This window comes from Bemisia tabaci, chromosome 7 (genome assembly GCF_918797505.1).
Source record: "Bemisia tabaci chromosome 7, PGI_BMITA_v3".
NCBI lineage: Eukaryota > Metazoa > Arthropoda > Insecta > Hemiptera > Aleyrodidae > Bemisia > Bemisia tabaci.
In genome coordinates this window covers 39,916,851-39,929,461 of record NC_092799.1, presented here as the reverse complement: position 1 = coordinate 39,929,461, position 12,611 = coordinate 39,916,851, and the positions used below count along the sequence as shown (strand labels likewise).

At 38.4% G+C, this 12,611-nt stretch overlaps 1 protein-coding gene across 5 annotated transcripts in view; it reads right to left on the bottom strand.

Moving 5' to 3' along the window:
• The window catches only part of LOC109032968 (uncharacterized), a 52,918-nt gene that overhangs the window by 11,491 nt on the left and 28,816 nt on the right, over positions 1-12,611 (bottom strand). For all 5 annotated transcript variants that reach the window (XM_072302587.1, XM_072302591.1, XM_072302589.1 and 2 more), the window contains 8 exons: positions 11,681-12,114; positions 10,681-10,852; positions 9,981-10,222; positions 9,215-9,347; positions 5,929-6,022; positions 4,651-4,804; positions 3,923-4,194; positions 1,972-2,187 (listed from right to left, as the gene is read on the bottom strand). In XM_072302587.1, the coding sequence (XP_072158688.1) occupies positions 1,972-2,187; positions 3,923-4,194; positions 4,651-4,804; positions 5,929-6,022; positions 9,215-9,347; positions 9,981-10,222; positions 10,681-10,852; positions 11,681-12,114 (1,717 nt within the window). The remainder of the gene's footprint in view (positions 1-1,971; positions 2,188-3,922; positions 4,195-4,650; positions 4,805-5,928; positions 6,023-9,214; positions 9,348-9,980; positions 10,223-10,680; positions 10,853-11,680; positions 12,115-12,611) is intronic.

The following is a 12,611-nucleotide window of genomic DNA, read 5'->3' as shown; positions in this document are numbered from 1 at the left end:
CCCCCCCCCCCCCCGGTGTAGTTAGAGAAGTTGCTTGAAATCCTTAGGACATTAAAATATCAGTGAGTAGCAGGCTGATTATTTTAATTTCCAGCGAGAAGTTCTGCTACACGACGCAAGGAGTCCATCCACAGGGTTTTCAGTTGTTAATATCAGTGGGGGGGGGGGGGGGGGTGTTCCTCATCAATAATTATTTCACTTACTCATTTCTAATTTTTCTTCAAAGGTAACAAAATTTGTCAGAAATAGAGCACTATTCTAGTTGTACTTTTCTAGAATGTTTTTTCCTCTTAACATTAATAATTTTTTTTAAAAAAAAACTAACAACAGTGAATTTTGTACAGTTAAAGCTGCATACGTACTTCGAGGAAATTTTTCCCCCAATTCCCTCATTCATGGTCTTGGTCTATAAAAACGTCGAAAGCACAAATACTCAAACTAGCCTATTCATTAAGAATTGAAATGTACCAAGTCACTGTAAGAAGTCTTTTAATGTTCACTATCAGCTTTAAAATTAGCTACAGTTTATTTAATTTTGACCCACAGGTCACTAAGATAGTTAATTTTTCTGCATTCATCTCCTTTTGCCGCAGGTCCTATTTCTAGGCGCGTTTTGCACATACACGCTTTCACTTCTCTCAGAAAAACGAAATTTATTGGAAGGGAACCTGGTTTTATTTTTCAACATAATATCCTTCTTTTTCACACTCCTGATCACACGGTACTAGTTGTTTAATCCGGTCAGCAAAGAACTCTATTGTCTGATTTTGGAGCTGACTGTTGATGCGTTTCATCACCTCCTCATTGCCACCCTGCGGTGTTCCAACGATATTCGATTTCAGTCAAGGGAAAAAGTAAAAATTACCAGGAACTAAGTCCAGAGAATAAAGTGGATGTAGAAAAATTTGGTAATTGAAAGTTTCCAACAAATCTTGAGGGACTCTAGCTGAGAGAGGGCAAGATTTGCCATGCAGAAGCCAATTTTTTTGGCTTGGACGTCCAAGCTGATTCCTTGTGATCCAAGTTCTGAGTTTTTCAAGGACTGTGCAGTATTTTTTTTTGTGTTTATGGTCCAATCATGTGGTCAATGATCGACCGGTAACACCCACTTAGTAAGCCACTTTGAAGGTCGCCATAATTTTGCTACCCAATAATGCCACCTTTGCAATGCCTCAGCAATGGAGAAATTCAACCCGCAGCAAGAGAGGATGAGTTCGGAAAAAATTGAGGGTCAAAATTAAAAAAACTATAGCTCGTTTTAAAGCTGAGAGAGTGGTCAAAAAAATACTTTTTGTTGTTTTGCCCTAGCTATGTTATGCGCAGAGAAAAAAATAGCAGAACTTACTAATTAGGAGACCTTTGTAGGTCTAATATTATAGCTACATACATTTTATTTAAAGTCTACAAGAAACTCAGAACTTTTTCCTGAAGATTTTTGATGAAAAAATTAACAATAGTTTCAATCAGTGAGTTTAGAAAACCTGTCAACCAGAAAAACAATCCAAGAAAATGGCAGGATTCATGACAGCCTCCCAGAATCCAAGACTTTGGAGGGGTCACTTTTGGCGAAACTTAGGAGCGGCAAAATTACCAAAAAAATTCAAGGATGCATGAAAATATTTTTTAACGGCAATTAGAAATATTAACTGACATATGGAAACTTTATCTCCTTTTACCTTCAATAACTGATAATTATTTATGAAGGAGCAGCGTCGTACATGGGCAATGCTTTCTTCAACATTTCAGAAGACTCCAGTTGCAAATTAAAACCTTATATTTAAAATAGTTTTGATAAAAAAAAAAAAATAAATCAGATTATTCAAGGACTTCCAAGCACACTTCAGTGATTCATGAAGACTGAAGGATACTTACAGACTTAAAAATTTTAAGAGAATTCTAGGTAAGGCGTCACAAACCCTGAAAGAAGTGAGGGGATAGGAATAGAGAATAGAGTGTAAGAAATGAACTCACTTTGCAGACATTGCTGTTGGCAGCATTGAGGTTTTGCTGTTGAGCGGGAGAATATCCTGTGGCAGGACTGTACACAACTTCTACATGATCATGATCATTGGTGACATGACTAGCAACAGAGGAATTATCTTCGCTGTTTGTATTGTAAGTTGGGGTGAATGAGCCATCTTCACCGCCATGATGCTCCATCACCGTTCCAGCAGAATCCTCCCACACCTTAATTAAAAAAACAAATAATATCCATTACGATCATTTCAGAGTTCACGAATGTGATACAAACAAAGAGAGAAGCTCATATGCTTAGAGATACAAGTTTCCAGGAAAAGTCTCCGGAGACTCTTCTGAATGTGAATGATTACTGTGTTCACATGCATGAGCTGAGCGTTTACTAAAACAGGCTGGCCAAAAATCAGTGCTTTTACGGTACTTTTTCATTAAATGTTTAAGAAATTCAGTGCCTCCTCAACAGAAAAATTCAGTGCTTTTTCAGTGCCTCCATTTTACGAAATTCGAAAATTGCCAAGAAAATTAACTGACAGCACCATCGCAATCTTGCAGGCAAATACTACTCTAAGAATTAACGCACAGGGGATTGCATTCTTTCTACATTTTATTACGATTTCAACATATGAATTTTTAGGGTTATGTCATCCTTGTTAAAAAAGACGCATAGTATGAAAAACAAATTCCGAGCCTCCTTGACGAGTTTCCGCACTTTTTCAGGACTTCCGGACCTCTCTTAAAAAATCAGTACTATTCCCGGAAATTCCTGCTTGGTCGACACTCTGATGTGAGTGTTTTTCTGTCTAATTGTCCAATGAAAACAGATTTCTAGGGAATTCCTGGCAACATCCCTGGGAGAAAGAAAGTTGTCCCTAGAATGTACTTACTATGTTGCACAGTTAAAGAATTTTGGACAGATAAGATATACCAACATATGTATAGAATTTTACGATCCTGGTGTAACTTGCTTAAAATTTTGTTTGCTTCAAGGCTGAGTTTTGGATTACTTTATCTCTATTAAGTTTGCTGTCAAGCAATTATTGTGAACCCTTCTATCAATACTCCAAGAATACCTTTAAACTTAAATTGATGGAAACCCCATTGGATTCTTGACTCATGACCGTATCTTTTAGTTATGCTTGAGACAAGTGCTTCAAAATAAGGTTGATGATAGACCTCATGATAGCAGCTCTACATCCAAGAAAACTCGCTTCTGAACAGCGGCTACCATCAACGTGAATAAACGCAAGTATCTTCCGTCCAATAGATTTAAGACTGAATGAAGCCAGTGAAAGAGACCCTGCACACTGATTATGGGAAAGTGCACCACAATAAATTTTTAATTTTTATACTGCATTCAATTCATCTCAAGATGCTGATCAAAGTGATCATTGCGCCAACTTTCTATGATGCACCGTTTTCGCACAATAAGCCCGGAACGCTTCAAGTATTCGGCGATAAAGAGTTAAAAAGAACAAGGCATTCAAGAACAGGTCTGATGTGAATAAGGAAAAACGTAGAGGCAGTCTGTCTTCTTATCGATTCCTGCCTACTTTGGGGCTATCTCCTTCCCGCTCTCGTTCGTTTGACGTCCACTGTTTCTCTTGGACTTTCCTGTTCTTATGTTCCTCACGAATGTGATTTAGATGGTCAAGCAAGAAGCAGAATCCGAGATAGGACTGCCACTCGGTGCTGGAGTTTCCCTGATTTCCTTGTTAACACACAGCCAACCGTTCACTCAATTACTGAAATGAGGAATCTTTTTGACTCTTGATAGCGGAATATTTGAAGCGTTATTGTGCAAGGTGCATCGTAGAAAGTTGGCGCAATGCTGACTTTTGATCAGCATCTTGAGATGAATTGAAAGCAATAAAAAAATTAAAAATCCATCGTAGTGCACTTTCCCATAAGGAGTGTGCAGGGTCCTTTGAGGGTAAAAATAACTTACCTTCTTGACGGATGCAATTTTCAGATTAAGTTCGGCAGTGGATGATTGGACCATGTGCATCGAAGGAGGAAGACTCATGCTCTTGGATTTGTCTGTGAGGATGCTTTGACCCAAGTCTGACTCGAAATTAAAATCTAATCTCATGTCAGAGTTATCTTCCTTTGCCTGGTACATGGGCATTTGAATGGATTCTGTTGGTTTACCAAGTTCAGAACCTGATTTAAAACTAAGACCGATCGAGTCTCCCATACTTTCATCGCCAACTTTACGCTCTGAAAAATGAAGCAACCCATTAGAAATGAATGGTAGATCTTTTCCCAGGCGTTCAAAATTCTCTAGACAATTCCCAATTTTCTCTGATGCCACATTGAATATGTTTCGGAGTGTAGGAAAAATCATTTTAGGAAGTACAAAATTCCTCATTTGTTGAACAGTTTTTAGTAGACAATTTGACCTACGTTAATTTATGTTTTCTAGGGAGTGGAATGGTGATTCTCTGATTTTCATGTAAACTATTCACACTAATTCCTTACTCGCTGATTACAAATCAATTTTTTTTTTTAATGTTAAACATCTTTTGAACAAAATATTAACAAGAACACATATTCTGAAAAGCTTTGACTTAAACTCAATCGAATGGTTCTTTCCTTCAAAGGGAACAATTCCAGCATTAAAATGTACAGCAGAGAAGTACACACAGAGATGAAAGGAGTGAAAAAAACACTTACCTCTTCCTTTAGCTTCAATTTTCTGATTTTTAAGGTGGTTATTGTACTTCGCTTTCATAGCAATGTCTGTTGGAGCAGACTTATAATTCGTATTTTCGAAAATGACCGTTTGGACTGGTGGAGAGGCACCATCGAGATCAGAGTTCTCAACCACCTGGAGAATAATATAAAAATTGAAGATAAAGATAATCAGTGCTCCAAAAACCAAATAAAATACGTTATTCATACAGATATTTGGACACAAGACCGACAAAAATTGTCATTATGCAGAAAAATTATCAAATTGAGGTTTCACTGTATAATATGCAGCAGGCCTTATTTTAAAAATTTGCCTCCATCAATGAGAAACGGTAGAACTGATAGGACCAATTTTTTAAGTTAATTGATTCTTAATGTCTACATCAGTCTCTTAAATTGGCCAGAAATCTCAAATTTTAAAATTCTAAGCTGGGTCCTGATTCCTAGATTTGTTATAAAATTAAAATTTCAAGATTTCCAGCAGATCGGATGATTCTTACTTTATGTTTTTGCTTTCCTTGAATTCATGAGAGTGATGATAGTGCCTTTCAGGTAATGAAGCACTTGTTCACTGCTTATTGTTAGAGCAAGCAATACTATTACACTTTTTCATGGCGTTCCACAACGTCTGAGACCGTATTGTCAACAGAGGTTGTTCTTATACCGAAACTGTGTTTTACATAAGACCATGTTCAGTCTCGTCTTGACAGGACATACTTCGGCAATTTGTCACCGCAAAAAGATGCACCAACGAAGAAGCAACAAATACGGACCTACTCAATATTCATCACTTTTCCAAGAGCAGCTGATAGAAGAAGCGAAAGCAAATTTCATGTAATTATGTTGTTCACTCAATTGTTAATTTTTATTCCCATTCGGTCACTTCTACGTATCATTCAATGATACCCTATCTTCTCCTACCTCCATTTTAAATTGTTTGTTCACTGCTTGGTAATTGTTTTCATGTAGCTAGAATCGCCTAGTGGTGACCGTAAGGGCAAAAAATCACTTAAGTTTCTTTTGTACAATCTAGCACTACGATAAATCCCCCCCAACTGCCCATGGAGACAATGCCTGAAATAAGAGAAAAGATTTCAAGACTTTCCTTACCCTGAAATTATAATTTCAAAGAAATTGCAACAGTTTGCGAGGGAAACGTTGAAGAAAATTTTTTTACTGTAGTTACTGAGCGCATATTTTTAGTAACTACTACTGATTGAGATAATTAGGCATTGGAGAAGATTAGATAAAATAAGTTACCTTGTTAAGCACCTTTTCACCACCTGGGCTACTTCTAGGACTATTACTTGACTGATTGTGTTGCGAATGCTCATGCAGGCCAGCATCATTAGCGCTGCAGGGAAGAGAAAGTTTAATTCGATGAGAAAAATTTCAAACACTATCCACATCAAAAATAATAATTTTGTTTATTTGCAAAAATGTGAAATTCCACTCAATGGCTGGTGAATTTTTCTCTCTGCTACTCTCACCTGATCTGCTCTTCCAAAATATGTCACAGCCACTATTCTCATCCTTTATTCTGATAACACCTTAGTGTGACACTCATGATAGCAGTCATTGTGAGTTTCTTGGCTAGACAGAACATTTGACCATTTCCATGATATGCAGGGACCCCCCCTCCTCCTTACGAATCTTGATTTTCCTTAAATCAAGATACACTATTTTCGCAACAAAACTCTCTTGCCTCAATTTTTAGCTCGATTTCCAAAAAAAAAAACTAAAAATATGATAAAATTGACAGAAACTATTTTAAATACGAAATTTAATGAAAAGAACATTAGCACAAAGCTAAAAAATGAATGAGATTCTTGAATGATACAGTAGGGTGGCCCTTATTTTCGACTTTTCGGAAATTTAAAGTGCGGAACCCTGCAAATGGTTCCCTTTGGTGAGGAAATAACGGGGAAAAAATGAAAATGAAGAAAAAAAATTTTTAAATGGCGCCTCAAAGAGCCTAAAGTTGCGAGCGTGGCGTGCGAAGTCGCGTTTTTCCGTCATTTCGCGAATTTTTTTCTCCCCTTTTAAATGTTGCTACGGCTTTGAAATTTTCTAAAATGGCACATTATTTAGTGTACTTTACGAGAAAAATCACAAAATTTACCACGCCACTTTTAAAATGCCCCCTCTCTCCCTCCAAAGTGGCCCCATCGTGCGATTTTCCCTAACAATCTCCCCGCACGGTGTGTCTTTTTTCTACCTTTGAATTGTTCCCACGGCTTTGAAATTTTCTGAAGTAGCACATTCTTTAGAGTTCTTTACGAGAAAAATAACAAAATTTACCGCGCCACTTTTAAAATGCCCCCTTTCCCCCTCCAAAGTTGCCTCATCGTGCGATTTCGTCGATTGTTCGTAACATTCTCCCAGCACGGTTTGCCGGAACGAGTTTAAATTTTTTGAAGAGTCAATAGCAAAAATTCTTCAGATTCTAGAAGTAGAGTGTCTACCGAGTCATCTAAGCCAAAAAGAAAACGATTCTGTTCAGCTGCTGGAAAACAAAACTGGTGAAAAAAATACCTCTTGGTTCAAGACAATCCGGCGACAAGAAACTGCACCGTTTCTTGTCGCCGGATTTAAGAGTCTGGACTCTTGTTTCAATGCAAAATCCGCATGAATCAATGCAATATCCGCTTGAAACAAGAATTCAAGACTCTTAAATCCGGCGACAAGAAACTGCACTCTTAAGTCAATGCAATGCGGCATTGGTTCAAGAGGTTTTTTTTTCACCAGTTAAAGTCGATTTAAAGGTATATCGGGGCTGACATAGGAAAATTACCGGTGTAAAGTTCCGTTCTATTATTGAAAAGAAACGTCCTTCATACTTAAAATGCCTGAAGGTTTCTCAGATATTGTTGTTTAAAGTACTCGAATACTAATACCACCAACTTCAGGCATATCGTAAATTTTGGTGGCCTAAAACTACCCCTCAGAGCTGAAGAGTGCTTAAATTTTAATTCCATGAAGCTCTCCAAAAAATGACCGGTTTTTTGGGCAGTCAATTAGGCCGCCGAACGGAGTTTGAAATGGAAGCTTAAAATGACCTTAAGCTCACAGAAAAATTTCAAGATGAGCGAAGGAACGGTTTCCGAGTTACCGGGTTACGATTTTTCTGATCTCATACGGATTACTATCTCTTACGTAAATCGATGATAGCGAATTTGAATCCCGGAAAACCACCGATTTTTGGTGTAAAATTGATATAACGAATCAAAACATAGACTCCTTGACATAGAATTTCAATTATACGTGTTAAAATAATGAAGTATCGATATGTTGAACACATTTGCAAAACGATGAGAAGCCCATGGCAACATCATTTTAACAAGATAACAGCAAATATTAGATTGGATTTTTGTCCCATTGGCCCCCCTGCCCCCCCCCCCCCCCCCAAGTAACCCGATAACTCGAAAACTGTTCCTTGTCTCCGTCCTTACCTTATCTTGAAATTTTTCTGTGAGCTTTAGGTCATTTTAAGCTTCCATTTTAAACTCCGTTCGGCGGCCTGATTATTGACTGCCCAAAAAACCGGTCATTTTTTGGAGAGCTTCATGGAATTAAAATTTAAGCAATCTTCAGCTCTGGGGGGTAGTTTTAGGCCACCAACATTTACGATATGCCTGAAGTTGGTGGTATTAGTGTTCGAGTACTTTAAACAACAATATCTGAGAAACCTTCAGGCATTTTAAGTATGAAGGACGTTTCTTTTCAATAATAGAACGGAACTTTACACCGGTAATTTGCCTATGTCAGCCCCGATATACCTTTAAATCGACTTTGTTTTCCAGCAGCTGAACAGAATCGTTTTCTTTTGGCTTAGATGACTCGGTAGACACTCTACTTCTAGAATCTGAAGAATTTTTGCTATTGACTCTTCAAAAAATTTAAACTCGTTCCGGCAAACCGTGCTGGGAGAATGTTACGAACAATCGACGAAATCGCACGATGTGGCAACTTTGGAGGGGGAAAGGGGGCATTTTAAAAGTGGCGCGGTAAATTTTGTGATTTTTCTCGTAAAGTACACTAAATAATGTGCCATTTAAGAAAATTTTAAAGCCGTAGCAACATTTAATTGGGGAGAAAAAAATTCGCGAAATGACGGAAAAACGCGACTTCGCACGCCACGCTCGCAACTTTAGGCTCTTTGAGGCGCCATTTAAAAATTTTTTTTCTTCATTTTCATTTTTTCCCCGTTATTTCCTCACCAAAAGGAACCATTTGCAGGGTTCCGCACTTTAAATTTCCGAAAAGTCGAAAATAAGGGCCACCCTAATGATACAGTGATACCTAGAAAATAGCTGTTTTTACAGTAACTTTCAGCTAGGAAACCATTTCTGAGCTTTAAAAAAAAATATTTAAATACTTTCTCAAGTGGAAGAAAGATCCAAAATTAGAGTCCTAGTAAAGAGTTTCCATAAGTGAGTTACCGGTGATGTTGTGTGTAATGATAATAAATTATTTCAACCACCTTGAATCTCACATAAACACTAATAGTGCAGTCGAATGCTAGAAATCCTAGATCATAGCTTACCTGGCTTCAAGCGGTGCAATCAGTTTCTGCTGAGCGGAAACAACAGCTGGGTTTGTAGGAGGAGATGCACGAAGGGAAGCTGTGATGGGCTTATCCCATGCATTGACTGCAGGTGGACCCTGCGGGACTGCTTCTGCAAAACCAAATCGTAAAAGTACAGTTAAGTTATATTTTCTTCATTTCATGCAATTCTCATAAAATTTATGTTCCTTATTCTAGATCTGAAGTTTTTATTTGCTACTGAATGCTTCTACACAAAGATTTTTGGATGAGTCAAGTACAAATGATTGATAGGACAACATGAAATTCTACTTGCATTCATGCCAAATAAGTTAGCCGACTTCAGAGGTAATTTGGACGGTCAGCCATTTTTATGTCTACATTTAGCTTCAACACAAAAACATAAGACAGATCCACTCTTGTACAACAACTATCATGCAATTAGTGCCAGCACTAAAGAAAACAACCAGGTGGACGGATGATAAGATTTCAGCAGCAGGGACTCTAAGGTACCGATTTCATGAAGAATGACTTTCATTACAAACGATTGTTCAAATCTGCTGCTAGTGTCAAATAATTTGAGGAAACACTACTTATGATTGAATGTTCCTGTTGCTATTTGTTTTATTGACTTGACGAATCTTTACAGATAATTATTATATTTTTAATATTTTGTGCTCGGCACCCGAAGGCTTGACAAACAGGGCCATGCCCTAGTCGTTAGTAGAAGAAGAAGACTACTTCAAGATTTAATGAATGAGCTTACTTTTTTCTTTTAATACTGATGATTGGTTCGACCCAAGGCCAGACTTCTTAGATTCATCCGCCTTGTTATCGTCATGTTTATCTTTTCCTCCATCTCCTTGCTTGTTGCGAGGTGCACCCGATCTGCCATTCTCTCTTGAGGACCGGTCTCCGAAACCACCAGAGCCACCACCGACACGTTTGTCATGCCTGTCGCCTTTATCATTCCTATCATTTCGATCACTCCTGTCATTCCTTTCGCCCCTGAAAAAAATAACAATGATTCAAGGGTGGGGAGGAAAATTGAACAAAATCTATGAAAAATCTTGATCCTGGATGTGTTCAGTGACACTTAATGCACAAAGCATAAACATGTGAAAAAGGTCTGATGACATGCAAAAAAATTTTCGCCAATCATGTAAACTCATAGATTAGCTGATGCTAGAATTAAGTGATTTTCGGACATCAGGGATACTAATACCAGACAACACGCAGATGCTAATCACAAACGACAGAAGTGTTGTTTGTCTAATATTTTGAAATTCTGTACAGGGACTTCTTCTGAGATGTGAGCAAGGATTTGAACTTCAACAAAATCTTTGGACAACTTATTCAAACAGAAGAGGGAGAAAATATTCAAATTGTGGTTCAACACATAAGAAATCTTGATCAGTATTTTGATTCATTTAACTACTTGACCGAAGTAAATATTGAAAACTTACTTGGGTGCATTTGCTTTGAGACGCTGCTTCCTTCCAGCACCTTCTCCTCGCTCCCCTCTTTCCCCTCGTTCTCCACCTCTTTCTCCTCGTTCTCCGCCTCTTTCTCCACGTTCTCCTCCTCTTTCACCTCGAGGCCTCTTTTCTTCATCCTGCCACCGTGATGGTTTTCCACCTGTGAAAATTATATCATGTCACAATAAGAAGACACGACACACGCGCATTTAACAACTGTTTAGACTCACTATGAGGTTCAATGAGAACTCCTGATGAGTTTAAATGAGTAGCCTGCTTGAAACAGTGCCCAACTCTGAATATATACATGTGATAAAAAAATTCTGGCAAAATAGTAACTGAATATAGCCAAAGATGAGAAAACAGAGAAGAATCGGAAAATTAAAAAACTCAAACTCACAAAATAAAATTAAAAAGCCTTTTTAAAAGGCTTTTTAATTTTATTTTGTGAGTTTGAGTTTTTTAATTTTCCGATTCTTTTTGTGAGTTTGAGTTTTTTAATTTTCCGATTCTTCTCTGTTTTCTCATTTAATTAGCTCACAGTTTGTTACCTCGGTTTTTTTTTTTTTTTCCGTTAGTTTCGTTTGTTTTCGACTCTTTCGGTTCGTATAGCCAAAGATGTTTGGTGAATGGAATGATTGTTGTTTAAGGTGCATAAAATTCATTTTTTGAAGAGAGATCTGTAGCCAAGAAATTAGACTTTTTGGTCCTTAAGTGGCACAATATGAACGTTTGTAAGCTTTGCAGTTGGGCAGTTTTCGCATCGAAGATTGTACCAAGTTTGCGGGACAATTCTCGCCTCTATGGCATATTAATATACCATCAAATCACTAATGACTTCATTCTGAACAACGCAGTTGACTACACAGCATCTCGCTTTCGAACTCTCGGCAAGGATCAAATCTCAGGATCACCAAAGAGCATGTAGATTCATACTTCAAATGAAAGTAATTCTATTAGAAGTAATAATAAATGGGACAAAACAGACCTTTATCTTTCGGAGCAGATGAATGGTTGGAGGCTCCACTAGGCTTTTTAGAATCGTCTATTTTAGATTCGTCACCCTTCTCTTTGCCAGAATCTGTTGCCTGTTTGTTGGCAGCTGGCCCTCCTCGACCACCTGCTCTGGAGTTGCGATTATCATAGCTGCTACCTCCAATGCGATCACCTCGAGGCTCCCGCCGATCACGAGGTTCTCTCTGCTCGCGAGGTCCTCGTTGCTCACGGGGTTCTCCCTGTTCACGAGGTTCTCGCTGCTCACGAGGTTCTCGTTGCTCACGAGGTTCTCGCTGCTCACGAGGTGGACGCTGCTCACGAGGTCCTCGTTGCTCGCGAGGTCCTCGTTGCTCACGAGGTTCTCCCTGATCGCGCGGTTCACGCTGCTCACGATCTCCGTCACGTTCACCACCTCTCTTTTCATTCCTAGAGAAAAAGAGCAAATAAATCGGATTTCAAATGGACACTAATGTAATGAAGGGGAATAAAGTGTTAGGTCATCTTAAATACAGCACTTTTTTCTAGATTTTCAATTTCAACTGGATAGAAAGGCATAAAGTACATCAATTTTTCCTCCATCTCCTTGATCAATGATTGAAAAAAAAAAACCTAGACGAGCGATTAGAAGAGTCATAGAGTGAGCAGATGGATGAAAAGAGACTAGCTGAACTGCGCGTGACTCTTGAAAAAAGGGCAAGTGCTACCTCAGCTTCCGACGTCCAGAAATTGAAATTAAGAAAAACTAATGAGTGTTGTTCATGCTTTCTCGAGCAGCAACACTTGGAGGTACCAAGTAGGTGCACTGCTGGCAAAATTCCCGAACGTGTCCCCTGAATTCCTTCCCTTTCCCTGACTTTCCCCAGTCTCCGTAATCTCTTGGACTATCATTGAATTTATTCTTGTATTCCAGATACCTGAAAAAT